The sequence below is a fragment of the Dipodomys merriami genome, unplaced genomic scaffold (assembly GCF_024711535.1).
Source record: "Dipodomys merriami isolate MVZ:Mamm:240054 unplaced genomic scaffold, mDipMer1.0.p SCAF_2, whole genome shotgun sequence".
In the NCBI taxonomy this organism is placed as follows: Eukaryota; Metazoa; Chordata; class Mammalia; order Rodentia; family Heteromyidae; genus Dipodomys; species Dipodomys merriami.
The window spans coordinates 114,615,904-114,643,727 of NW_027203381.1; the positions used below are offsets into that span (position 1 = coordinate 114,615,904).

Below are 27,824 nucleotides of genomic sequence, written 5' to 3' on the forward strand. Positions count from 1 at the left end.
CTGGTGGTTTATTGGAGATAGGAGTCTCATGGTCTCTCCTGCCCGGGCTGGCTTTGAACTGCGATCCTCAGATCTCAGCCTCCTGAGTAGCTAGGATTACAGGCGTGAGCCACCAGCGCCCGGCTGCTGCCCATTTCTTACTAGTTTTTAAAAGAACATTTTTAGGGAAATAGATTGGCTTTTAATTAGAATAATAACGTAGATGCAGTAAGATAAAATTTGAGTTCTGTGTTGATGTTTTATATTTGTGCAGATGTTAACATACTACTTAAAAGTAATCAGCAACCTTTGCTGATAGCTTACTCTTCAAGAGGCATTGTTATAAGTACTTTGTATTTTTTTTTTTTAAGAAATTAGTTTTGCTGCAGGAATCAGAACCAGGGCCTGCCTTATGCTACAAAAATACTCTGCTGCTGTGCTACATCTTCAGTCTCGCTTAGTGTGGTTTTTGTTATTTCTTTGTTCCAGTCCTGGGGCTTGAACTCAGGGCCTGGACACTGTTCCCTGAGCTTCTTTTGCCCTACCACTTGAGCCAGAGTGCCACTTTTGGCTTTTTTCTGAGTAGTTTATCGTAGCTAAGAATCTCATGGTCTTTCCTACACAGGCTGACTTCAAACCATGATCCTCAGATTTCAGCCTCTTGAGTAGCTAAGATTACAGATGTGAGCCACTAGCAAGTTTTTAACTCGCTTTGTCTCCGAACTAGAACACAAATTATGTTAGTAATTTTGTCAAAGCCATTTATCTACTAAGTGAAAGATTTAATTCAGGCTTCAAAAGCAGGCGCACTCTTCGAAAGCCTTTGTCATGATGTTTCTTAAATGTACAGATTAATAAAGTAATTAAAATTATTTAGGGGCTGGGAATGTGGCTCAGTGGCAGAGGGCTTGCCTCACATGCATGAAGCCCGGGTTTCGATTCCTCAGTACCACATAAACAGAAAAAGCTGGAAGTGGTGCTGTGGCTAAGTGGTAGAGTGTTAGCTAAGCAAAAGAAGCACAGGGACAATGCCTAGGCCCTGAGTTCAAGCCCAGGACTGGCAAAAAGAAAACTTTTAATGTGGGTCTTTTAATAGGAACTATTACAGATTATGAAACTGCTGTAATTTGAGAGCTGGGGGAAACAATTATTTTAATATTATTTAGTATAACTTTGTTTCTTCAATGCTGGGGATTGAAGCCACAGCTTTGTACTTCCTAGGCAACCAATCTTCCTAGTAAGTATTCCCACCCCTATATATAATCTTATAATTCTGATTGCATTTTTTTGATAAGCTAAGAATTTATATTGTTAGCTTTCATTTGTTAGAGAAGTGACAGTCTGAGAGTAATTGACTTGCTGAAAGTTTTGTAACTTTTCATTTAACACAAGGAATTATCTTACAATGTTTTAATATAGAATGGAGGTGCTGGTTTATAACAATTATCTGAAACTACTTTTGGGAGTTGTAGGTTTACTTTGTTTTTGACAAAATTATTTCTATTACTTTCAGACTTGAAAGAGACCTCCAGAAAAAGTAGATGTGTATCTGTACAAACAGATCCTACTGATGAGATTCCCACCAAAAAATCAAAGAAGCATAAAAAGCACAAAAATAAAAAGAAGAAAAAGAAGAAAGAAAAGGAGAAAAAATATAAAAGACAGCCAGAAGACTCCGAGTCAAAGCCGAAATCTCATCATGATGGGAACGTAGATTTAGAATCTGATTCCTATTTTAAATTTGATTCTGAACCTTCAGCAATGGCACTGGAACATCCTGTAAGAGCATTTGGCCCGCCTGAGACCATTGATTCCCCTGCAGTTATGCTAGAACCTCCAGTAGTACCAATGGAGTTATCAGAGCCACCCATCTTAGAAACTCTGAAGCCAGTTACAAAACCTGCAGAACTGTCAGTTGGATCTGCATCAGTAAGCTCAGAGCAGTCTGTGTCAGTAACACAGGAACCATCTGTGACAAAGATTCTGGATTCCTTTGCAACAGCACCAGTGCCTGCTACAACAGTAGTGCTGAAGTCATCTGAGCCAGTAGTAACAATGTCAATGGAATATCAGATGAAATCTGCACTGAAATCTTTGGAGAGCAGATCTCCAGAGCCATCACAGACCATGCTGGTAGAGCCTCCTGTAGCAAAAGAAACCCTTGTAGCCTCAGAGATAGCTACTGAGGTTTATCCTGAACCAAGCACATCAATGACAATGGATTTTCCAGAGTCACCTGCAGCTGAAGTGCTAAGATTGCCAGAGCAGCCTGTAGAAGTACCAATGGAGATCGCAGATTCATCTGTGACAAGACTGCAGGAATCGCAGGAGCTGCTGAAGACCACATCGTTGGAGCCGCCGGAGTCGTCGGTGGCCTCAGTGCTAGAGTTGCAGGGGCCACCTTCGACCTCCATGCCGGAGATGCAAGGGCCCTCTGTGACTCCCATGCTGGAGTTACCTGGGCCCTCTGCTCCCCCGGTGCCAGAGTTGTCAGGGCCCCTTTCTACCCCAGTGCCCGAGGTGCCCGGGCCCCCTGCGACAGCAGTGCCTGAGGTGCTGGGGCCCTCTGTGACAGCAGTGCCACCGTTGTCGCAGGAATTGCCAGGGCCCCCAGCATCACCTTTGGGGATGGAGCCACCACAGGAGGTGCCAGAGCCACCTGTGATGGCACAGGAGGTGCCAGGCCTACCTGTAGTGTCAGCAGCGGTAGAGTTGCCAGGGCAGCCTGCGGTCACAGTAGCAATGGAGTTGACCGATCAGCCTGTGACGACGACAGAGTTCCAGCAGCCTGTGGGGATGACAGCGGTGGAACATCCTGGGCATCCTGAGGTGACAACGGCTGCAGGGTTGCTGGGGCAGCCTGAGGCAACGATGGTGCTGGAGTTGCCTGGACAGCCAGTGGCAACCACAGCGCTGGAGTTGTCTGGGCAGCCTTCGGTGACTGGGGTGCCGGAGTTGTCTGGGCTGCCTTCGGCAACGAGGGCACTCGAGTTGTCCGGGCAGTCTGTGGCAACTGGGGCACTCGAGTTGTCCGGGCAGCTCATGGCAGCTGGGGCACTGGAGTTCTCGGGGCAGTCTGGGGCAGCTGGAGCACTGGAGCTTTTGGGGCAGCCTCTGGCAACAGGGGTGCTGGAGTTGCCTGGGCAGCCTGGGGCGCCAGAGTTGCCGGGGCAGCCTGTGGCAACTGTGGCGCTGGAGATCTCTGTTCAGTCTGTGGTGACAACATCGGAGCTGTCAACGATGACCGTGTCGCAGTCCCTGGAGGTGCCCTCGACGACAGCGCTGGAATCCTATAATACGGTAGCACAGGAGCTGCCTACTACATTAGTGGGGGAGACTTCTGTAACAGTAGGCGTGGATCCCTTGATGGCCCAAGAATCCCATATGTTAGCTTCTAACACCATGGAGACCCATATGTTAGCCTCCAACACCATGGATTCCCAAATGCTAGCCTCCAACACCATGGACTCCCAGATGCTAGCATCCAACACCATGGACTCCCAAATGTTAGCCTCTAGCTCCATGGACTCCCAGATGTTAGCCTCTAGTTCCATGGACTCCCAGATGTTAGCCTCTAGCTCCATGGACTCCCAGATGTTAGCCACCAGCTCCATGGACTCCCAGATGTTAGCCACCAGCTCCATGGACTCCCAGATGCTAGCCACCAGCTCCATGGACTCCCAGATGTTAGCTACCAGCTCCATGGACTCCCAGATGTTAGCCACCAGCTCCATGGATTCCCAGATGTTAGCCACCAGCACCATGGACTCGCAGATGTTAGCCACCAGCACCATGGACTCCCAGATGTTAGCCACTAGCTCTATGGATTCCCAGATGTTAGCATCTGGAACTATGGATTCTCAAATGTTAGCTTCTGGCACCATGGATGCTCAGATGTTGGCATCTGGTACCATGGATGCCCAGATGTTAGCATCTAGTACTCAAGATTCTGCTATGATGGATTCAAAATCTCCAGATCCCTATAGGTTAGCTCAGGATCCTTACAGGTTGGCTCAGGATCCCTATAGGTTGGGTCATGACCCCTATAGATTAGGTCATGATGCCTACAGGTTAGGACAGGATCCCTATAGATTAGGCCATGATCCCTACAGACTAACTCCTGATCCCTATAGGATGTCGCCTAGGCCCTATAGAATAGCACCCAGGTCCTATAGGATAACACCTAGGCCCTATAGGTTAGCACCTAGACCCCTGATGTTGGCATCTAGACGGTCCATGATGATGTCCTATGCTGCAGAACGTTCCATGATGTCATCTTATGAACGCTCTATGATGTCTTATGAGCGATCTATGATGTCTCCTATGGCTGAGCGCTCTATGATGTCAGCCTATGAGCGCTCTATGATGTCAGCTTATGAGCGCTCTATGATGTCTCCTATGGCTGAACGCTCTATGATGTCAGCTTATGAACGCTCCATGATGTCAGCTTATGAACGCTCCATGATGTCCCCTATGGCTGATCGATCTATGATGTCCATGGGTGCTGACCGGTCTATGATGTCATCGTATTCTGCTGCTGACCGGTCTATGATGTCATCGTACTCTGCAGCTGACCGGTCTATGATGTCATCCTATACCGATCGTTCAATGATGTCCATGGCAGCTGATTCTTACACTGATTCTTACACTGACACATATACAGAGGCATATATGGTGCCACCTTTGCCTCCTGAAGAGCCTCCAACAATGCCACCTTTGCCACCTGAGGAACCACCAATGACACCACCACTGCCTCCTGAAGAACCCCCAGAGGGTCCAGCATTGCCTACTGAGCAGACAGTGTTAACAGGTGAAAATACTTGGCCCACGGAGGTGCCAGCATTACCTCCTGAAGAAACTGTACCACAACCTGAACATCCAGTGAGTCAAAGTGAGATTTCAGAGACTTCGGCAGTACCTGCTAATTATTCAGTGTCTGGATCAGAGCCGTCAGTGTTAACATCGGAGGCCATTGTGACAGTACCGGAAACACAAGAGCCAGAGTCTGCAGGTATGTCAACACCTGTTGAGTCTGCTGTAGTAGCAGACCATGAAATGGTTCCGGAGAGACCAGTGACTTGTATGCTTTCTGAAACTCCTGTGTCAGCTGAATCAACCATGCTAACATCAGAGCCACCTCTGATGTCAGATAGAGCAGAAACATTTGACTCTGTGAGAGCTTCAGGACATGTTGCCTCAGAAGCATCCGTGGCTCTGCTAGAGCCTCCAGTAACTGTTCCAGAGCAAACAGAGGGTGCTCTGGAGCTGCCAGCCCTGGCTGTATCAGAACCTCTTGCTGTGGCTAGCCCAGAGCCTCCTGTGGTGGCAGCTCCCGAGCCTCCTGCTATGGCTATCCCAGAGCCGCCTGCTGTGGCCTTTCCAGAACCTCCTGCTGTGGCCATTCCTGAACCTCCTTCCCTGGTGGTTCCTGAACCTCCTGCTGCGGCTGCCCCAGAACCTCCTGCTATGGCTGCCCTGGAGCTTCCAGCTGTGGCTGAGTCAGAGCACATTGCCGTCCCTATGTCAATTGTTCCTGCCCTGGAGCCTTCTGTGCCTGTCTTGGAACCAGCAATATCAGTCCTTCAGCCTGCTGCGAATGTTTCAGAACCAGGTGTTTCTGCCCAGGAATCTACTGTGACTGTTTCAGAGCCTGCTGTCCCTGACTTAGAGCAGACTCAAGTAACGTCAATGGAGATGGCGTTAGATTCTGCACCGATGATAGTGGAGCCTAGTGTTATGCCATCACATGTTATGAAAGCGATGACTTTACTATCTGGTGATCAAAATTTTATTCCAGAGGTTGGTATGCAGCAGATTCCATTGCATTCAGGTGAAGTGCCACATGTCGAAGGACACCTGAGTGACACTTATGAAAGTGGCCATGTTATAAATACAGACCTTAGTAACCATCTAATTGCTAAAGATATGGAACATAGTACAGTGTCTGCTACTAGCACTGATTCCATTGGTGAAAGTGGTGAAGAGAAAATTTCGACCATCGATGAGACTAAACAATGCATGGTATTGGATACCTGTCCTGGTGTTAGTGAAGCTGATGGAGGAGGAACTCTGTCTTCTGCTGATCCTCTGGCTCTGGAAACTAGCAAAGGTATTGAGTTTGCCACGCTATCTGCTCCTGATTCAGTTAATAAGTATGACGTTGAAGTATCTTTAACGACTCAAGATACTGAACATGATATGGTCATTTCCACCAGCCCCAGTGGTGGTAGTGAAGCTGACATAGAGGGACCTTTGCCTGCTAAAGACATTCATCTTGATTTACCATCTAATAATCTTGTGTGTAAGGATATGGAAGAGCAATTTCCAGTCAAAGAGAGTGACCAGGCATCAGTTGTTCTCAGCCCCAAAGAAAGTAGTGGAGAAGATAAAGAAGTAACTCTTCCTACTAAGGAAACACTGTTTGATTCGGGATTTCCTGCAAGTATTGATGAAATTAATGAAGCAGACCTAGTGAGACCCTTACTTCCTAAGGACATGGAACGTCTTGCAAACCTTAGAGCTGGTATTGAAGGACCTTTGCTTGCAAGTGAAGTTGAACGAGACAAAATAGCTGCCAGTCCAGTTGTAGTAAGTGTGCCTGAAAGAGCTTCAGAGTCATCTTCAGAGGAAAAAGATGACTATGAAATTTTTGTGAAAGTTAAGGACACACATGAAAAAAGCAAGAAAAATAAGAACCGTGACAAAGGTGAGAAAGAAAAGAAAAGAGATTCTTCATTGAGATCTCGGAGTAAGCGGTCCAAGTCTTCTGAGCACAAGTCCCGCAAGCGTACCAGTGAGTCTCGGTCCAGAGCAAGGAAGCGATCATCTAAGTCCAAGTCTCACCGCTCTCAAACACGGTCACGTTCGCGTTCAAGACGCAGAAGGAGGAGCAGTAGGTCAAGATCAAAGTCTAGAGGAAGGCGTTCTGTATCAAAAGAGAAGCGCAAAAGATCTCCAAAGCACAGATCCAAATCTAGGGAAAGGAAAAGGAAAAGATCAAGTTCCCGAGATAACCGCAAAACAGCCAGAGCTCGAAGTCGAACCCCGAGTCGCCGGAGTAGAAGTCACACTCCAAGTCGACGAAGAAGATCTAGATCTGTTGGTAGAAGAAGAAGTTTCAGCATATCCCCTAGCCGAAGGAGCCGTACCCCCAGCCGAAGGAGCCGCACCCCCAGCCGAAGGAGCCGCACCCCCAGCCGAAGGAGTCGCACCCCCAGCCGAAGGAGCCGCACCCCCAGCCGAAGGAGCCGCACCCCCAGCAGAAGGAGAAGATCAAGGTCTGTGGTAAGAAGACGAAGCTTCAGTATATCACCAGTCAGATTGAGGCGATCAAGAACACCCTTGAGGAGAAGGTTTAGCAGATCTCCTATTCGGCGGAAAAGATCCAGGTCTTCTGAAAGAGGCAGGTCGCCCAAACGTCTAACAGATTTGGGTGAGTCATTGTTTTTATAATTTAATAGCATTGTAATAGAGAATGGGTTAAATAGGAGTTTTTTTTTTTTCCATCTGAGTCAAATGGAGTATGTAGATATGATTAGAAGATTGGGATAAGTGCATATAATTGGAGTTATAAAAGACCTGCTTTGGAGAATATTAAAAACAACATGTACTTCAATGTTTGAGCCTTCTTGCCTTCACTAAAAATGGAGAGCAGAAACAGATGGGAAAATCCTGTTATATTGACAAGGCTAGTATGTGCTCATTATTATATGTGCTTCAACATATATCTTTGTAAAAAAAGCCCCACAATTTGATGTGTGACAGTATTTCTGATAAGTATAGTTGGCAATGGAAGTTAATGGATATTTTGTATCTGGGAGTTCACCTAGGATGGGTGATGCCAGCTGAGTTCTGCCATATTTTAAAAATACTATTCCTTTTTCTTGATTAAGTAGTGTGTATAGGTAGTTAAAACTTGATGGATGCATGGTTACCTGCTGGATAATAATTTATCACCTCAGTAGCTTACTTACAAAGCAAAAGTAATACAGCTAGGTGTGCATTCAGTTTACCAAGTTTTTGACATTCTCATTCCAAGTAGAGGAATAGTATGTAATTCTCCAAATGATGAGGTGTTAGTGAAGGATATGGTAAAATACATATGTCTGTCTTTACGAAATAGTAAAACTGCCAAAAGGAAAGTGATGATGGCCACGCTATTAGTGTTCAGGCCTATTAGCACAGTTCAGAGGAATGTTAATTCGACTTGGGTCTTCTTAGGAGGGGTGACACTCTTAATTTGGGCTCAAGGAGCAATGAGGCAGATGTTAGGAGGAAACTAAATTTAAGGTCATAATTTGTGGAAGTAAAGTTGGGTTTGTGTCTTAGTGTTTGTGGCTGAGTGATCATTACGGTTTCATAGTAAATTTAAAGTAAATTTTTGGTAGTCTTTGAGGAGGAAATTCCATGTGAATTAGATTCTTTGAAAGGGCCCATCACCTTAAGAAACTTTTGAGATTCAAGGGGTGATTACAGCCATAAGGTAGAGCAGGAAATTGAGGTCTTTGATTTTATTACTATTTGAAAGTTGATAACAAAATGTATAGCCTTTAAGAAGACTGCTTCTTACACTTTCCTCTTACAGATAAGGCTCAATTACTTGAAATAGCCAAAGCTAATGCAGCTGCCATGTGTGCGAAGGCTGGTGTTCCTTTACCGCCAAACCTAAAGCCTGCACCTCCGCCTACAATAGAAGAGAAAGTTGCAAAAAAGTCAGGAGGAGCTACCATAGAAGAATTAACTGAGGTAAGCTAGACAGAATTCGTTTTCATTCTTAAATGGATTATTCCAGGGTTGTTGACTCTGGAGTGTGCCAAAACCTGAATTGTGGGCTGAACTGATAATGGCTGGCACCGAGTGGCCAAAACCCGAAATACAGATGTGGCAGCGGCAGAAGCTCTGTTTAGCAGGCCATTATCCGGGATGGCTAAGCTCCGCTAGCTAAAAGTTACTTCCCATTACTTTTGCTTTCCAGTTTTAGAAGCCAAACTGACTGAGGAGTGGGACGGTTCGTTTGAATGGAGGAGGTGTTGAGTGAGCAACACGCAGAAGCTCGCCTACAGTTTCGTTTCCATTCACGACGTGTTCACTGATCGCCACGAGTGTACTGCATATACGCAAAGACACAGACAATCTTCAGAAATGATCTTTTGCCACCGGAGCTTGGAAATTAATGAGAATAGCTGGCCATTGCCTGAAAGGAACTTCTTTCGCATCAACATTTCGGGTTTTGGCTGTTTGGTACCAGCCATTGGCGATAATGGCCGGCCATTATCAGTTCTTCCTCTGCGGTTCGGGTTTTGGCAGTAACATATATTTTAAATATACTTATTTTTGTTTCTAAGAATTTGGTCTTTTCAATCGAGGCTTTTGGGGGGAGGCTTTTTTTTTTTTTGCGGGGTGGGGGGGGATGCTGAAATATTGCTGCTAGGATCCAGAAATACCATACTGTTTCATATACTGAAACTCGTTACTAGCTAGCCTTATGCTAGCCTGCCCACTGTCAATATATTCTGTTCCCATTGGTTACATGCTTGAAATACTGTGTTTTTGGCTAAGTGAGCTTTTTAATTCCTATTGTAATATTTCAATTGATATTAGATGTGACAAATTCTGCTGTATAGAGACAAATCTACTCAAATTTACTCTGACCTTTTTATGAAGCCAGGTAATAAAGTCTATTCCTTTGCTTCTTAAGGAGGAATTGACTTTGCTTTATGTGTCAGACGGCATCAATCGCATCCTCTCCATCATGCCTTATTTTTCATTCTTAAGTTGTATTCTTTGACAAAACATTTCTGGGAAGACATGTTACGGTCTACTCTTGTTCACAAAAGTTTCAAATCTTTTATTTTACCGTATATTTGGTGGACATAAAAGTATGTTAGTTTGTTTCTTCACTTAGATTCATTATGCTATGAATTGTAGCTTAAAAAAAAAAACGACCTAGCAAAAACGTCCATTGCTCACTTACCAAATCTAAACTCCTTATCTAAAATCCTATGAACACTTCGTGTTTTGTTTCCAGCCTCATCTTAAGCAGTCCCTTCTAATAGGCTTCTTCTTGCTTCTCTACCACCACCTGACCAGGACGGCTTTCTTTTCCTTTCCCTAGCAACCCTTTTTCTTTATTATGAAAATCTGGCTTAGAATTTTTCAAGGAACATTTTTTTATTTTTTTTTTCTTTCCAAACCTTGACTATTCTCTCTTTAAGCCTCTGTTCTTTTAGCACTTATGTACTCAATTTGTATTATATCAGTTTGCACTTGTTATTGTGTTGCTCTGTAAAAAACGTTCTTGGATTATTTCATGTATATGTAATTTGTCTCTTGTATTAGATTGTAAGCTCCTTGGGAGCAGGGACCATGTCTTCTACTTTTTTTTTTTTTTTTTTTTTTGTATTCCAAGACAGTGCCCAGTACAGTGCTCTGCACATAGTAGGTGCTCAATAAATGTTGTTGACTGACTAGCCAGTGTGTTTAAATAACAGTTAATAAGCTGAATTACTTTTTTTTTTTGCTGGTCATGGAGCTGGAACTCAGAGCCTTGGGGCTGTCCATGAGTCTTTTCAAAGCTCAAGGCTTAGCACTCTACCACTTTGAGCCATAGCACCACTTCCACTTTTTCTGGTGGTTAGAGATAAGAGTCTCATGGACTTTCCTGCCCAAGTTGGCTTTGAACCGCAATCCTCAGATCTTACCCTTCTAAGTAGCTAGGATTACAGGCATGAGCCACCAACGCCTGGCTTGAATTACTTCTTTTTATTACTTTAACCTATTAGTAGTCTTGTTTCCTTGTGTAAGTTGATTTTATGTGATGATTTTTTTAAAATTAAGCATGTTCTATGTAAACCATAAGATTTATCTTTTTTTTTTTAAAGAAATGCAAACAGATTGCACAGAGTAAAGAAGATGATGATGTAATAGTGAATAAACCCCATGTTTCGGATGAAGAAGAAGAAGAACCTCCTTTTTATCATCACCCCTTTAAACTCAGTGAACCCAAGCCTATTTTTTTCAATCTGAATGTAAGTATTAGTACTTAGGGATTGATAAAATGACATAATACATGTAACTATTTAAGTGCAACATAAACATGGGTTTAATGTATTAGGGTGTGTGTACTGGGGCTTGAACTCAGGGCCTGTGTGCTGTCCCTGATCTTCAACCCACAGCTCCACTTGTGGCTTTTATGGATTGGAGATGAGTCCCATGGACCTTATTGCCTGGATTGATTTAGAGCGGCAGTCCTCGGAGCTCAGCCTCCTGAATAGCTAGGATTACAGGTGCCTGGCTTAGATTAGTTTTTGATTTAAGTACTATGAAAAGTAACAAACCATTTGCAATCTAAACATTGCCTTCAAGTAAGGCTGAAATTCTTTATAAACCACTTTTGGAAGAACATTTTTCTTTTTTTCTTTTTCACCCTTCCTGGAGTTTGAATTCAGCTCAGGGCCTGGTCACTGTCCCTCTTTGTGCTCAAGGATAGTGCTCTTCCACTTGAGCTAGCATGCCACTTCTCACTTTTTTTCTTTCTTTCTTTTTTTTTTTTTTTTTTTTGAGTAGTTTATTGGAGTCTCATGGGGACTTTTCTACCCACTCTGGCTTTTAACAGTGATTCTCAGATCTCAGCCTCTTGATTAGCTAGGATTATATGCGTGAGCCACCAGTGCCTGGCAAGAATATATATTTTATAAAAGTTTTAACTAAGGAATTTTTTTTTTTAAGATTGCTGCAGCAAAGCCAACTCCACCAAAAAGCCAGGTAACATTAACAAAAGAATTTCCTGTGTCGTCTGGATCTCAACATCGGAAAAAAGAAGCAGATAGTGTTTATGGAGAATGGGTTCCTGTGGAGAAAAATGGTGAAGAAAACAAAGATGATGACAATGTTTTCAGCAGCAATTTACCTTCTGAGGTAAGTGAGATGAATATTTTGTGTTTTTCCTTTTTATACCTAAATCTGCCATTTTATTGTTATTTTATATCTGATTTGGATTCTGTTTCACTCTTCTTAGGGCCGGGTTAAACGGCAGGGCCGGGTTAAACGACAGATGAAACAACCCGCAGCTTCTCATTTGACAGTAACTCGATGCAGTTCACTTTGTGGAACCAAGCCACAAAGTGAAAAGCATCGAATTGCAGAGAACAGTGTTATCACAACCCTACCCAACATTGGGCCCTCCTTGCATTTGTGGGAAGGTAGCCCAAGGTACAACTATTTAGCTTCCCGTTTTGCTTCAAGGCTCTATAGCTCTAGATTTTGGTGGTAGCAGCTTTATTGGGTTGGAGGCATTGAGCAGAGGGCAGATCGTCAGGTTCAACACAAGAAGTGGATTGGAAAAGGTCATTGTAGTCTGATGTGAATATCTTGGGTACATTGCCATTTAAGGATGGTTTCTTACTATTTTAGGTTCAGATAGCCTTTAATTTTATTCATTTTCCCCTTCCCAGTGCTACACCTTGGTCCTTTTGCATTCTTGTGTTTAACCTAATGTTCAGCCTTGGTACTCCCTTCCCTTCTTCACCCCTTTGCCACTATTGGAAGTTGGAGAAGTGGAATTTACTCGTTGAAATATCCACAAGGCTATAGTTGTATCTTGTCAAAAGTGACGTAGTAACAATGCCAAGTGTTAAAACAGCCCCATTAAAATGCCGCCTGATTAAATGTGCTGCTAAATATAGTGCACAAGAAAACAGCAAGACTGTATATATATGTAAATATATATATATCTGTATCTTTGTATGTATCTATGTATCTGTACCTTTGCTGTATCTTTTAATAAACAGTTTACTTTTATTTAACTTGTTGTGCAAAATCACGCTTGGGGGATGTGGGAGGGTGGAGACTTTCTAGGGGTGGAGGTGGGAGTTTTCAATATCATAGACTAGTTGTCATCACCACTTGTGCTTGGTTTCCAAAGCCTTGACATTTGTGCAAGTACTGACTAGATTGCTGATACCCTTTTTAGACTTGTGCAGTTACAGGATCTGTGGGTCTAAGACCTATACTCTTTCCTGAGGTTCTTGACATTGGCATATCATCATTCTGCCAGTAAACACTTCCTACAGAGAAAATCCTGTGTATGAAACCAGAAAGTAACAACCCAAATGAGAAACTTCCCTAGCAGTGTTTTTCCCCCAAGCTATATTCATAGACATTTTCACTTTTTTTTTTCCTCTTGGGGCATTTTTGAAGAGGGATCAAACAGCCAACTTCGAGTTAAGAGTTAGTGGTAGTCTATATTCACATGGAGTTAAGCAAGTTAACTATGAAGAGTTTAGCTGACTTGGACAATATTTTAGTGAAAACAATTCAGTGTTCAGTTCCTAATCCCCAAATCAGGCTACTTGGATATCTCAAGAGGGAAAGGTTAACAGACATTTGCAGCTGATTTAATCTTGTATTAGCTGAATAATAGACTATGATGAGAGCTGTATAGGCTTAGAAATCCTAATATGTATGCTTTCTAAAAAAGTTTATTGTGGATTAAGCATGTATAAGTTAAAAAAGAGCATGGCAAGACTCCCATGAAGTAAACCATCTATAAATATTGCAAAATTCCAAGAGACTTTACTGAGAAGTAACTATAACTGTTTTGTCTTCCTTCAGTTAAAGACAGTGAAAGTCCTTATTAATCTTTATTCTTTTTGATCAAGAAATTTGATGAGTACTCATGTATTTTTCATGCACTGACAGGATGATGGCTTAATCTTGGTTCTCATCAAAGCGGTTATCAGATTGCAAAGGTTGAGGGAATTCTAAAGAAATCATTAGTGGGGGATGAACATTGAGAACAAAAGTTAGTATTTTATTAGGACAGAAGGAAAGTTCTGTTCAGATGCCTAAATGAAGCAGATGTCTCTTCTGACAAGATAGATAAAACTATTTAATACACAACTCTAAGCTTCTTACATAGAAGATTACACTCATAGATTAACCTAGTTTTAAACAAGTAAGTTCCAAAATTTTAGGAGAGAAAGGGGTAGGGTAGAATTTTGTTCTGTTCTCAACTCTACACTTATGTAACAGTAACGTTAACCATATAGAGGAAATGTTTGCAATGTAAAATATTCAGTTCTGGTTATTTAGCTAAGTGCACTGTGCTTATAAAAGTAATGTTTCTTGTGCTAATGTTTGTGGAATACTTTTGTTGATACTTCAGGGAGGCATTGACCCTTTTGATAGAAGTAAAGGCTTTGTAAGATAAAGGGAAATGCTCTTTTCAGTGGCCAAATTTTTATCTGAGGATTAGTTTTTGTCTTTTTAATTAATATAAATAGAGCTTGTGCTTCTTTAATCTTGGCCATCAAATGTTTAGCTAAAGTTCACACATACTATCTTTAGAAGGATGAAATTATCTTTGCTGACCCCAATTGTCATTCATAAGAATGCTCTTTGACATGAGTGTATAGTCCTGGATCATGGATGAATCAACGTAAGTCCATACCTGTGAAGAACCACTCATTAGACAGTCTATCATAGTATCGTATTCCCACACATCTAGCAGCATCCTCAGTAAGAGATGATTGCAGAACTTTTACATATATGTGTGAATCAGATTTATAAACAGTGAAACTTCAAAAAATACTATTGGAAAAGTGATACTTAAAAAATAGTCCTCATGGGTATTAATTATAGTAAGTTAGTAAAGGTTTATTAGAAGATTGAAATGTAGTTCTTGAATACAAGTAAATATAGGGTATAAACTGGAGTAATAGCTATACTTCCTACACATCTCAAGTTTTTCTGGATTTACTATCAGTATTTTAGAGACCCAATTCTATGTTAAGATCATTTTTACAGTGTCGAGTTCTATATTCTTAAATCATGTCTGCATCTCAAAGAAACTAGAATTCTGAAGCTTTGAATTTGTAAAGTTTAGGAAAACTAACTTATTGGAGGAATAAGGTGAACATTTTAATTGTAAATTATAAGCCTGTAAGTTCTAGAATTACCTGTTTTCCCATTATTTCATCTAGACTTAAGAGTTATGCTACAGAATTTTGTATGATTTAATAAAGAGACAGATAACTCACTTTAAAAGATGAATCAAATGATAGTTCTTGAAGTTGTCATTTTTAATATATTGAAGTGTATTAATGTTTTTTGCTAATACTTTATAAATATCTTATTGGCCAAATGGATTTCTTTAGCTGTTTTCTTATTGCTAATTATTTTTTATAGCCTCTTTTAGGTTTGAGATATCTGCAGTTACCTGTGTAGAAAATAATTGTCTTCTATATTTTTCTAAAATCTGATTTACTCTACCCTAAGTTTATGTTTAACTCCTTCACATTCACATCCTTTTGCTGCATTCTACAAAATTCTTGATATATAAAGCAGTTAACAAGAGAGGACTAAAAATAGAAAGACATTTTTAAAATGAAAAAGATGTAAAAAAGTACATTCCATATATATGAAATACAGGTGATAAAATGTGTTCATTACACCTGCATCCTTTTAGAAGGATCCTTTGCTGAGATAGAGATGAAAAATTGTAGGTAGTTTTTATTAATGTGAGAATTGTAATTTAGGTATACCTTATGTTATTTACCTTTTAGGTCAAGTTCTAGAAAAAGAAAATTATCATACCTAGAATATTACTATAAAATTTCATACGTTTTTAGATTCTATACAATTTTCACACATTACGTAGCAGACTTATTTGTGGAAACAAAACATGTTGATAACAACTTGATAAAAATTCTACAAATTCATATCTTCTAAGAATGACTTTTATTTTGATACCGTTTACATAGTTCCTGTTTCTGAATTATAAAAATGATGGTTAAGATTTTAAAACTCCAGTTTTCCAATGTAGTGATCACCAACTGCTGAACAAAAAATCAGTTTGTTAAATCACACTACCCACATTCCAAGTGCTTAGCAGTTATTACTGCAGAAAATCCTGTTGGACTGTGCAGCTCTAACTGGTAGCCGTTTGTGTGTGTGTGTGTGTGTGTGAGTGAGTGTGATTTTTGCTTTTGTTTAATGTTTTAATACATGTAACATCATTGAATACTAATGCTTTGGGAATTTTTATGTATTACATAACCTGGATTATCGTAAAGGTGGAAATACTTTAAGATCCTTAAAGAGTTAAGATAATCTTGATTGATTCTGAGTGTATTTTTTCACATTAAAAATAAGAAATTAACAATTATTACATAACTACTTGAAGGAACTTTCAACTTTCATACAGTGTTAGGAAGAGAGTCGTAAGTTTACTTAAATTTCAACATCAAGTAGAATGAGATGTAAATTTATATAAAATATTGTAGGATTGAAGAAAGTTTCATCCTGTGGATAAAAAAAGTGGATTAAGTTACTTTTTAAAGTGGATTGTTACTTTTTAAATTAATGTCTGACCAAAAGAAGACCTAAAGTGTCTCTAGAGGGATATAGTGATCATATTGGATTCTTTAGTATTCTACTTGGAACATATTGTTTGTTGTATTCTAGTAAAGTTATTTTGCTCAAAGCTAGTGTTCTGCCACTTTTACCCACTTTTACTTGTGGCTTTTTCTGTGATTAATTGGAGACAGAGTCTCAGGGACTTTTCTGCCTGGGCTGGCTTTGAACTGAAATCTTCAGATCTCAGCCTTCTGAGGAGTTAGGAGCCACCGGCTCTTGTGGTAGAGTTAGATTTTAAAGCCATCCTAGTTACTTTCATGGTGAAGCTGTGATTGGAAATCGGGGTAGATCTTTTCCCCAGTGTCTTGTCAGATTTCAGCCTTTTCTAGATTATGCCTAAGCTTAACATTTAGATTGATCTGAGAACCAAAATAAGTCTGGGAAGGCTAATTTCTCATAGTTGGATCTTCAAAAATTACCTTGATAATCCCAACCTTACAAGACATCTATGGTAGATGTAGTGGTCACAGATTTTGGCCTTAAATACTTGTACTTGCATTTAAAGTTCCAGGGATTATACAGACCAGGTTTGAGTCCAGGAATTAAAATAGAAGCAACTTCTCTTAGTCTTGAAGGCCTTAGAAATACTCTCTGTGGATCATTTACCCAGAGATAAACAATATTATAGATTATAGAATTCAGTTTGTTTTCATTTTAAGGTATATAAAAATGTATACTTTGTGGATTAAAAAAAACTTGATTTAGCCCAAGTAGTCGTTGCTAAATGGCTAAGAATATTAGTGCAAGGGTTCTTAGACTTATAACAAAAGTTAGTCCTTATTATACACAGAGTAAAATTATTTTCAGTATTGACAGCTTTTCCCACTATATAGATCTTATTATTAATACTTCATATACAATTCGTAGTATAATAGCTAGATTCTATTTTACTTAACAGATTCTTAGCTATTGTTACTGACTTGTCATATCTATGGAGCATTGCTCTTTGTATTTTCTTCTTTTTTTTTTTTGCTGGTCATGGGGCCTGAACTCTGGGCCTGGGTGCTGTCCCTCAGCTCTTCAGCTCAAGGCTAGCACTCTACCACTGGAGCTACAGCGCCACTTCCGGCTTTTTCTATTTATGTGGTGCTGAGAAATTGAACCCAGGGCCTCATGCTTGCAAGGCATGCACTCTACCGCTGAGCTACCTTCCCAGCCCTGCTCTTTGTATTTTCAAACAGCAGAACCTCTCTATGTCAGTTAAACATTTTCACAAAAGTTTCTTGTATGAAGTAAGTAGGAAATGGCAATAACTTGAAGGTGTTAAAAAGAAAAATACAAATTATTAATTAGTTGATACATACCAACTTGTGCTTATTTTAAAAGGAAACCACTCCGTACTTAATTGGTTTTTCCCGTTGATAATCTGACAAGAATTTGCTTTAACTATTGCTGTTTTTGAAAAAAGATGAAAATTGCCTCTATCCCAAGATTTGTTTTAACCCTTGAATTTCTAGGGATTGAACCTAAGGTCTTCCTGGCATAAACTTGTTTGTGCAGTAATGAGGACTGAATCCAAGTTCTCATACATGCCCTGCCACCTGAATGCCCCCAACCCCAGCGTAAGGTTTTAAAAGACAAAATATGGGAAGTAGGGACTAGTATTTCTTTTTGAAATCACATTTAAAAACATGTTGAGTTGATGTTAGATTTCCACAAATACTTTGATATAATGGATGTAAGCTGAAAACAAAATTTGCTTATATACTGTAAATATTCTTTGAAGAAATTGGGTTGCTAAGATGCAAGCTTATCTATGCACAATTTCCAGAAGAAGAATGATGTACAGGTAATTTGAAGTAGTGATAATTGGTACCATAATGGTTTTCTACTTGTGGTCAGGAACTTTAAAAAGTACTGCTAGCTAGTAAATAGGCTATGCTAATAAGTAGGGTAAAGTGAAAATTGATAGAGTTTAAAGTTCACAACAACTCAAAATAATGCTCTTTATTCTAGAGACTTTTAAGTTATTGTTAATTCCATTTTGATACTGTAAAGAATACACTGAAAGTGCATTTTTTTGTGTGAGTTTTTCTGCCTCCTGATCCTCGTAACTAACTTCCCTTCCTCATTTACACTTTCCAAGGTTACTTTACTTTTTTGAGACTTTGCAAATTAGTATGTAAGACTACTGTTTTTGACATGCAGCAACTAAAGACAAGCATTTTCAGAATTTAGGGTCCTGCTGTAGTTTGAGATAATTATCTATGTTTTCTTCCTTAGCCTGTGGATATCTCTACAGCAATGAGTGAGCGGGCACTTGCTCAGAAAAGACTCAGTGAGAATGCATTTGACCTTGAAGCCATGAGCATGTTAAATCGAGCTCAAGAGCGGGTATGTAGCAGTTTTAATAACTTTCTAAATGGGACTTCATGATCGTACTAGATGGTTGAGTTGTGACATTGACTTAAACAAGTGTCCTGAAGCCTGATCATTCAGTAAATGTTTATTGTGCCCCAAGTGGCAGGAAGTATTTTAAGAGAACAAAACAAAAAGTTCCTTGCCCTCTGATGCATAAAAGGAACTAAGTGCCTGCCAATAAGACTTCAGAGATGTGTAGGTATTATTAGTTCTCATGTTTAATTAAACTGAGGAAATGAGTAGTGGCTAATGATATCCAAGGTCACACAACTAGTATGAGAATTAAGATCCACACCCGGACAATCCCAATGCAGGGTCTGTGCTCTGAACACCCGGCTTCTCCATTTATTTTACCATTACATGGTAAATCTATATAGAAAGTATAAGTACGTCGTCTGGAATTAAAATTGGAGACGATACCAGGTGTTTATTAATTACATTTGGGATGAATAACAGCTGATTCTTTACAACAGTAGATAGTGGTGATAGCAGCCTACCAACTTTTCTTTAATGCTCTTTTATTTATTTGGACCATTTCCTATGTTAATCTTTAAGCAAGCATCACAAATGTATTCTGGATCCATAATAATAAGTAGGTAAAAAGGCAAGGTAGGCATCTTTTGGGATGTGAACTTGGGATATTTTGCAAAAAGATTATACTTATGCTTTGATGTGTGTTTTATTATTATAAAGGTGATACATGGGTTATAGTTATATTACTCAGTATACCTATGCTGTACCTATGTTACACATAAGAGCTTTCTTAGTAGGATTCACTGAGTTTTTTAAAATAGTGTTTTAGAAAGCATAGAAAACATTTAATTTTAAATGGGGGAGAAGGAAGGAAGGGGTGGCATTTATCAAGAAGCATTGTACTCATATTTCACTGACAGAATTGTATTGTAACCCCTTTGTTCAAAATAGTAAAAAATAAAAATTAAAAAAATCAAGAAAACATGGTTTTAAAGATGTTTAACTTCAATGTAGTGTTTTCAGAGTTTAATCTCTAAGTCTGTTATTCAGGCCTTTTCAAGAACTATTTTTGTTTAGTAAATTATCACTTGTAGTAATGACGGTGACTTTTTTTTCAGATTGATGCCTGGGCTCAGCTGAATTCCATTCCTGGCCAGTTCACAGGAAGTACAGGAGTACAGGTTCTGACACAAGAACAGCTGGCAAATACTGGTGCCCAAGCGTGGATTAAAAAGGTACATAGTATATGCATATAGGAAAGTATAAAAGTACAAAGTTAAAACTTTGGAATGCTTTATTAAAGTATGCATGAAAGAGGCCAGTGACGCTAACTAAATTCCTGAGTGTATTTGTTATATGTATATGCTCCAGGATGGACACTGAAGATAGACCGGAATCGTGAAACAATGGCAAATATAGTAAATGAGCAACTCAGTTTATATTCTAAGGTTCTTTTTATTTATTTTTTGCTGATTTTTTTTGGGGGGGGTGGTTCTCTAACTGTTTTAAATGCTATCAGGCGCTGTTCAGAATCTTCTACAGTTCCTGTTGGACTAACCTAATCATTTCAGAGCAGTGGTTCTCAAATTTTTCTTCATCATGGGATACTTTATTACAGGTTTATTTTTGGTGGATCACTACCTCCCCCTCCCGTCCCCCAGCCCTCTACCACCCTAATCCCTAATGATCCATTCCTGTCCTGTCCCTTTCACAAGATCCCTTGCCTCCTATTCCTTACTCCTGTTGTGACTTCCAGCCCCAGGTCCCTATGTGTGATTAGCTGTTGGTTACTGCAAGTGGTTGGGAGGCCCTAGTAGTAGCATTGCATGTGGTGAATTTGCCATGGGACTGAAAGGAGGGGGGGGTGGTGGTGAAGGATGGCTAGGGTGGTGGGGGTGTGTGTGCTGAGGGTGGTGGTAAAGGGGGAGGGGGATGGAGGTACCTATCTGTGGATCACCATTTAGGCCCTAGTGGCCTCTGGTGGATCCACAGGCTCAATTTGAGAACCACTGATTTCATGAAAAAACAGGATATATAAGACCTAAAATCAAGGGAGAGGACGGACACCTCGTACTACGAAGATGTAGGTACACCTGGTCTCAGATCCCTGCAGTGAGATGTGTCAACTCCACCTACGGCTACCTCATTGTTGGGGGAGTCTTAGGTGGTTAAGAAGGGCTGGCTTTCTGAAGAAATGCAGTTTGGTGAAGGGATGTGGTTTGGTTGGATGGGTGATGGGAAATTTGTTTCAGGAGTACTGGCAGCCTAGCAGTGCTGAAACTGGGAGGCTTCGTGGTGTAATGGATTGGGAAGGTTTCCTTACCCTGCTGTACTCCTGACTCCTTGTGTGATCATGGGCAAGTAATTCTTTGGAATTTCAAAGTCTCCCAAGTGTAAAGTGGAGACACATCCTTATTACTGCCTCAGAGAGAGGTAATCAGTGTTGTGAAAGGAACCTGTAGGAACAGCAATGGGTGCCATTCATGAATGAGCTACTTAAAAAAAAAAAGGTATTGGCTGATGTGGACATTTTAATCTGATAACATCTCAGTTTTGATAGCATTATTCTTGTTGATTTTCTTAGCAGATTTATATCCCCACTTTTTTTTTTTTTTAAAGAAAGTTAATATGTACTGGGGTTGGCACTGGAAAACAGAAAGGGTAACACAATTTGGTTCAATTTTTACTTTATATACAAATATTTATATGAAAAGGATCCATGTTTTTCATATTATTTGAAAGAATAATACCTGTATGTCTCTTCTCTTTTTGGGGGGCTGGGAGGACCCTGGGTATCAAGCCCAGGGCCCTTGTGCACTATGACCGAGCTATACTTCCATCTCTGTTTCTTTCAGACTACTCTATCTTGAAGATTATAAAAGATTATAATGCTCAATATAGTTGCTTAACTAGGATCATTGTAATATAGTTTTTGTACATTGGTAGGTAGAAAGTTTTGAATATCCCTTCAGTTATACATATTTTGGGTCTTCATCTATATAATGCTATGCTGCTCCATAATGCTGCTTACATCTAAATGTTGCTTACTGGTATAAGTAACTTTTACAAAATGAATCTTGTACTGACTCAGTTGGTCCCTATAAGTGCTCTTCCATTAAATTTTTTTCCATTACCAGTTTTGTATTAAATTTGAGTTTTATAGTAAAATGTTTAGTATAAACTTTTCGGTTTCATCTTTATATTCTAAATTTGTTTTGGGAAGCAATTCATCTTTACCGTAAGATATTTTCATCAGAACTTAAAGAAAAAGTACAGAAATTACAGAAAAAATGCAATACTTTCAGGAAAACATCAATGTGCAGAATTGCTAAAAAGCATGTATAATATCAACAACACAGCAGTATTTTATAAAATAGGCCATTTCAAAGTCATTAGGCAACTGAACATTTAACCTTCTGTTCACAGAATGTTAGTGTTTAGTAAACTTGTTCAAACGATCACCTGGCTTTTTTTCTTGCTTTCGCGTATCCCAACACTACCTTTAAAAAACTAGGGAATTCAAACTGTGTGTTTAGATTAAGACTAAGAAAACACTAATATTTTTATTCATCATTAAAGCATTTGAAATGGTTATCTTATTTTCTGGAATGAAATGATTTAACATGACTTTATAAATACTATTCATTATTGTGGCCTTAGTAGATGGATCAGCTTTTTTTCTGAATTGCATATACATTGGTTAAAGAAACAAATGAAAATATTAGAAAATGGAAATAGTTGGGGTTGTGGACTATTTGGGGGTTTATATTGTATTGTCTGCACAGTTGCCCTTTTTTTTAGGAGTGTTTCCTGCAAAAGAGGGGCAGATGAACCTGGAAGTAAGTAAAAGTCATTTTAGGTGTGTAGCATCAAGGCAGTTGATACCCAAGCATCAGCTAACTTTTCTCTTGATACATCTACACTGCATGGCCTGCACCCAATAAGGAACTGAACCAGGGGTATGTTTTTACCTCCACAGCTGCCTCCTTCCATCAGAGCACCTTGTTGAGCTTAATGTCTAGTTATGTGCCATTGGCATAATTTTCCCTCAGCATTTTAACTATAAAGCTGGGGAACAAAGATTGATTTATTAGTGTGTAAAACATGATTTACTTTTACATTTCTTAATAACTTACTGATGTAGGAAAGAGTTTCCCTGAGCTATCACAGTTTTGGCTCTGTTAATGACTCTATTAATAAGTTTTCCAAAGTACACTAGGCTTCAATTTAGGAACAGTGTGGAATAAAACATGATTTGGAGATGTTTCAAATTTTTAAAGAAAATTAGACATACAGATAATAGTAGAATTCAGAACTTTTTTATATTTATATAGATGCTCATTAACAAGAGGCATCTAGCATTTTTTAACATTGGAAATAATTGTTGACCATGTTAATGTATACATATATATATATAGTTGTGCAGTTTAGGACATTAAGTGGTTTGCTGCTTTGATGGAAATTATGGTTCAGTGGGTTGGATACGAGAGAGATGATTGTTCACAGAATAACCTGTGAACTTTCACCCCTCTGTATGGAAACTTGTTTCAGGGCCAAATCCTTGTAGCTGTCTACTTGCCCCGGTCAGTGCCAGCCGTACTATTCACAACACTGCTGCTACCGAGGCCTAGGTATGTAAACGTTTAAGGAGTTTTTAAAAAGTCTTTTAACATCGAGTTAGGTTTTAAAAGAATTCAGATTCATTTTAGCATACTTACAGGGTATTTTATGTGATTATCTTCGAAATTACTGTATAAGTTTAGAATTAACTTTTTCATAGGGATTGTCTAAAGTATTATTCTTGCTTTATGGTAGAATGGGGAAAAAAAACTTAGGATGACAAAAGTATGCTTCTTCAGTGTCCAAACTACTAAATAATTTCTGGGCTTTATTCATAAACTAGGTACACCTGGCATAATTATTGACTGTTTTAACATTGCCTTCTTTTTATTTTTACAAGCTAAGAAGAGGTACCAGTGATCCTAAATAGTGGACGAAAACAGGAGTGTTCTATTTTTTATTTTGGAGGAGGGGCATGAAGGGTTACTGTTTTCAAATTGCCATTTGATTTTCAAACTATTAATGTTAACATGAAAACAATTAGAACATGGATATATATATATATGTATTGAGTACAGAAATATTTTAAGTTTAATTGTTGTAACAGATATAGAAGTAAAATAAGATTTATCTTTTTGAAAAGTTGCCAGTACATCTGTACTCAAGTTCTAACTGTCAAATGGGGACATTTTACCTTTTTTTCTTTGGATAGGATCAGTTCTTAAGAGCAGCCCCAGTAACTGGCGGAATGGGAGCAGTTTTGATGAGAAAAATGGGCTGGAGAGAAGGAGAAGGATTAGGAAAAAACAAAGAAGGAAATAAGGAACCTATTCTTGTTGATTTTAAGACAGACCGAAAAGGTAACAAGATATTTTTGAAATGTTCATTTACTGCAAGACTTAGCACCTACCGTGTGTGTGTGTGTGTGTGTCTGTCCTATTTACCCTGAACCTGAGGTATTTCTTGTATAATTCACCGTTATTTGTCAAATATTCTTTTACCTATTTCCACCCCCAGAAGGTTTCTTAATTAATTTTTTTCTATCAACAGATAGATTTGGAACTTGGGGAGGCTTATGCAGTCTGCTAGTAATTCACTTATATTGAGATAATAGCCATTGGTATCTTTTAGTAAGGTCTTCCTTCTGGTAAAATAATGTAAAGTAAGATCACAGTGGCTGTTAGCTCAGTATTTGAATAGTCTGTCAGACTTGGCTTTTAAAAATGAATGTACTTTTCCTTTGTAGTCAGATGTAAGTTGGAATTAGTTATTTGTTTTTTTTATAAATTTGTATGGACTAGCCAAAATATACTAAGTATGTATTGTAGAATTTTAGGGTGCATTCTTAATGTAAAAGGTAATTTCCCAGGGAAGGTTAATATACTAGCATGTAATTAGCAAAGGAGGGCTCCTGAAAATATATGGAAATTGAGAAACCACTGTTTGTGTTTGTAATATCATCAATCCCTTACCTAATAAATTTAGGGAGTGGTTGTACAGATAGGTTACAGTTTATACCTTTAGAACACTTCATGTTTGTTAAACAAAAAAGGAGGATTAACTATGATAAAGGCTGTACCACCACTTGAATACACTGCCTTATTTTAAAAGCCTTTTTTCTTTAGTACTTTGGGTTTGAACTTGACCTTATGTTTTCTAGACAGGCACACTCCTATTTTAGCAATAAGTGTTCTAGTCTTGCTTGGGCTTCCTTCAGGACACGTTCATCTGAGGAGCAAGGTTGTAGCCAGTCTGGGTAGAAAAGTCTATGAAACACTTAACCACCAAATAGAATTGGAAGTAGGTCTCAAGTGGTGGAGTGCCAACCCTGAGAGAAAAAGATAAGAGCTTCAGGCTCTTGAGTTCAAGCACCAGTTCCAGCACAAAAATGAATGAATAAACCCAAATCCCAGCCCTTTGGGGAACATATTAAAAGAATTGTTAAAACAAAGATAAGCTGGGCATGTTAGTAAGTACTTGCTGAAGAAGCTAATAATTGAGTTTGAGGCCAGCTTGGGTGAAACAAATAAACCATGTTAAAAAAATTTGTACATAGATAGGGCTGGGAAGGTGGCTCAATGGTAGAGTGCTTGCCTTGAATGAATGAGGCCCTGGTTTTGATTCCTCAGCACCACATAAGCAGAAAAAGCGGGAAGTGGTGTTATGGCTCAAGTAGTGTAGGGCTAGGCCTTGAGCTGAAGAACTGAGGGACAGTGCCCAGGCCCCACACAAAATTTTGTACATTTAAATAAAAGAACTAAAGTTTATGTAGAGACTAATTGTGATATGGATCTGTTTTTTTGGGTGTGTTTGTGTGCCAATCCTGGGGTTGAACTCAGGGTGCTGGCCTGAACTTTTTTGCCTAAGGCTAGTGCTCTACTGCATGAGCCACAGTTCTACTTCTAGGTTTTTGGTGGTTAATTGGAGATAAATCTCAAGGTGGTTTTGAACTGCTTGGTCTTCAAATTGTGATCCTCAGATCTGTTTTCTGAGTAGCTAGGATCACTGTATGAGCCACCCATCCCTGACTGAAGCCATTAAATTTTATTTGACTGAAATTATTGTAATTCATTCAGCTAACATTGGCTTTTACTATTTTTAAAAGGTCTTGTTGCAGTAGGAGAAAGAGCACAAAAGAGGTCTGGGAACTTCTCTGCTGCAATGAAAGACCTTTCAGGTGAGAACACTTTAAAATTTCATCTTGCTCACTCATACCTTGAATTTCTAATTGGTTACAAAGTTGGTGGGAATTACTAACTGCTTATATTTTCTCTGTAGGCAAACATCCTGTGTCTGCCTTGATGGAAATCTGTAATAAGAGAAGGTGGCAGCCACCTGAATTTCTCTTGGTCCATGATAGTGGCCCTGATCATCGCAAACATTTTCTCTTTAGGGTAAATATGAATTTTATGCACTTATTGTTACTTATTGTTAGAGGGTAAGGGATCATGATACAATCACATAGCAGATTAATACTCTGTTTTGTGTTGGGTGTGGGGGCAAAGTGGTGGGGATTTTAAATACTGAAGGGTGCTTTAATATATGAATATCCTGTTCATAGAAGATGGGAGGGGGGAATCTGGTGGGAAATCTGTTCACCTACTGGTGCGCAGGGGGAAACCTAATACCTTATCAGCCAATTTGGAGAACTACTGTTAGTTTGCAGTTCCATTTTGTGAAACATACCTTTTCTGGGCTGAGATTAATTTAATTTACATAGTATGGGTTTTTTATATTTTTTTTTAGCATTTAGTGAAAAGTACAAAGCTAATAGATATTAAAGTTTGATGCTGTTCTTATTGTATGTTTTTCTTGAATAGGTATTGAGAAATGGAAGCCCTTACCAGCCCAATTGTATGTTTTTCTTGAATAGGTATTGATAAATGGAAGCGCTTACCAGCCCAGCTTTGCCAGCCCTAATAAGAAGCATGCTAAAGCCACAGCAGCTACTGTGGTTCTTCAAGCAATGGGCCTTGTACCAAAGGACCTCATGGCTAATGCCACTTGCTTCAGGAGTGCCTCACGTAGATAGATTGAGGTTTTATATTAATCATTTCAGATAATTTTACTCTGCATCACAATGTATTTCCTCTTTAACGTTGTAAATATTTGGCAATTTAAGACATTGTGTAAAAAGCAATCTGTACAAACATCTCCAGGCTTTGATTTTTGTACCATGGAAATTGTATTTAACCATACAGGGTTTTGGTATGTTTATATTGTTTACCTTAGTGTGATGTATTTGTTTAAGTGGCTAACATCCAAACAATTGTTTGAAGGCATCAGTAATCTTCAGTGTGGAATGTTAAATAATAACGCTTTTATACTGTATTTTGTACTATGATGTAACTCCCTTTCCTTATGGCTAGGCTGCTGTAACACTTGCCTGTAATCAGTGAAGGGCTGTGCACCTTGTACTATTTCACAATGGGTTCTGCTGGACAGATACTGGGCCAGTGTTATTGAGGTAAACAAGAGACCTGTTCCATAGGGCTAATGCCACCATCTCCCCTTACAATTTTGTAGAGGTTTCAAAAAGAAAGTGGTATATTGTATAATGATCAGCACTAAGTCCTGCGTTCCCATTAAAGCCACTTGCATCATAAGAAGGGAGTCAAAATGAAGTCTGACTAGAATTCTACTGCAGAGGCCAAGTATATTTAGTATGGCTTGAGTTGTGATATAGTTTTACTTTGATGTGCATTTTGAATTTCAGCTACACCTAGATAGACGTAAATGATAATTAAAATGCTGTAACCAACTTATCTAATAAAATTGGCAACCAGCCACTATTTTGTTGACTATGAGAAAGCTTAAGTTTATGTTAATTTTTAGGGTCTGATAGAATATTTCATGTGTATTACAGTGGTATTCATATGATGTGTCTCTAAACTTTATTTTCAAAAGCTTAAGGCCCAAATACAAACTTCTCTGGAATAAAATAAATGTGGTGTTTTATTCTGATAAAGTAAATCTGTACACCTTCACCTAAGTACTACTTTATTTCTGTACCCAACGCTTTGGTTTCTAGGCAT

General features: G+C 39.2%; 1 protein-coding gene across 5 annotated transcripts in view; it reads left to right on the forward strand.

The window, feature by feature from the left end:
• The window catches only part of Son (SON DNA and RNA binding protein), a 33,583-nt gene extending 5,852 nt beyond the window's left edge, over positions 1-27,731 (forward strand). The window contains exons 3-12 of one of the 5 annotated variants that reach the window (XM_070030605.1): positions 1,493-7,411; positions 8,564-8,724; positions 10,860-11,006; positions 11,707-11,895; positions 18,619-18,729; positions 19,848-19,964; positions 24,002-24,149; positions 25,895-25,966; positions 26,068-26,183; positions 26,610-27,731. In XM_070030605.1, the coding sequence (XP_069886706.1) occupies positions 1,493-7,411; positions 8,564-8,724; positions 10,860-11,006; positions 11,707-11,895; positions 18,619-18,729; positions 19,848-19,964; positions 24,002-24,149; positions 25,895-25,966; positions 26,068-26,183; positions 26,610-26,669 (7,040 nt within the window). In that variant the 3' untranslated portion in view covers positions 26,670-27,731. Of the gene's footprint in view, positions 1-1,492; positions 7,412-8,563; positions 8,725-8,953; positions 10,449-10,859; positions 11,007-11,706; positions 11,896-11,995; positions 12,740-18,618; positions 18,730-19,847; positions 19,965-23,280; positions 23,361-24,001; positions 24,150-25,894; positions 25,967-26,067; positions 26,184-26,609 lie in introns of those variants that run through there. The other 4 variants (XM_070030604.1, XM_070030606.1, XM_070030607.1 and 1 more) reach the window with 4 other exon arrangements.
• Positions 27,732-27,824: the final 93 nt, after the last annotated feature.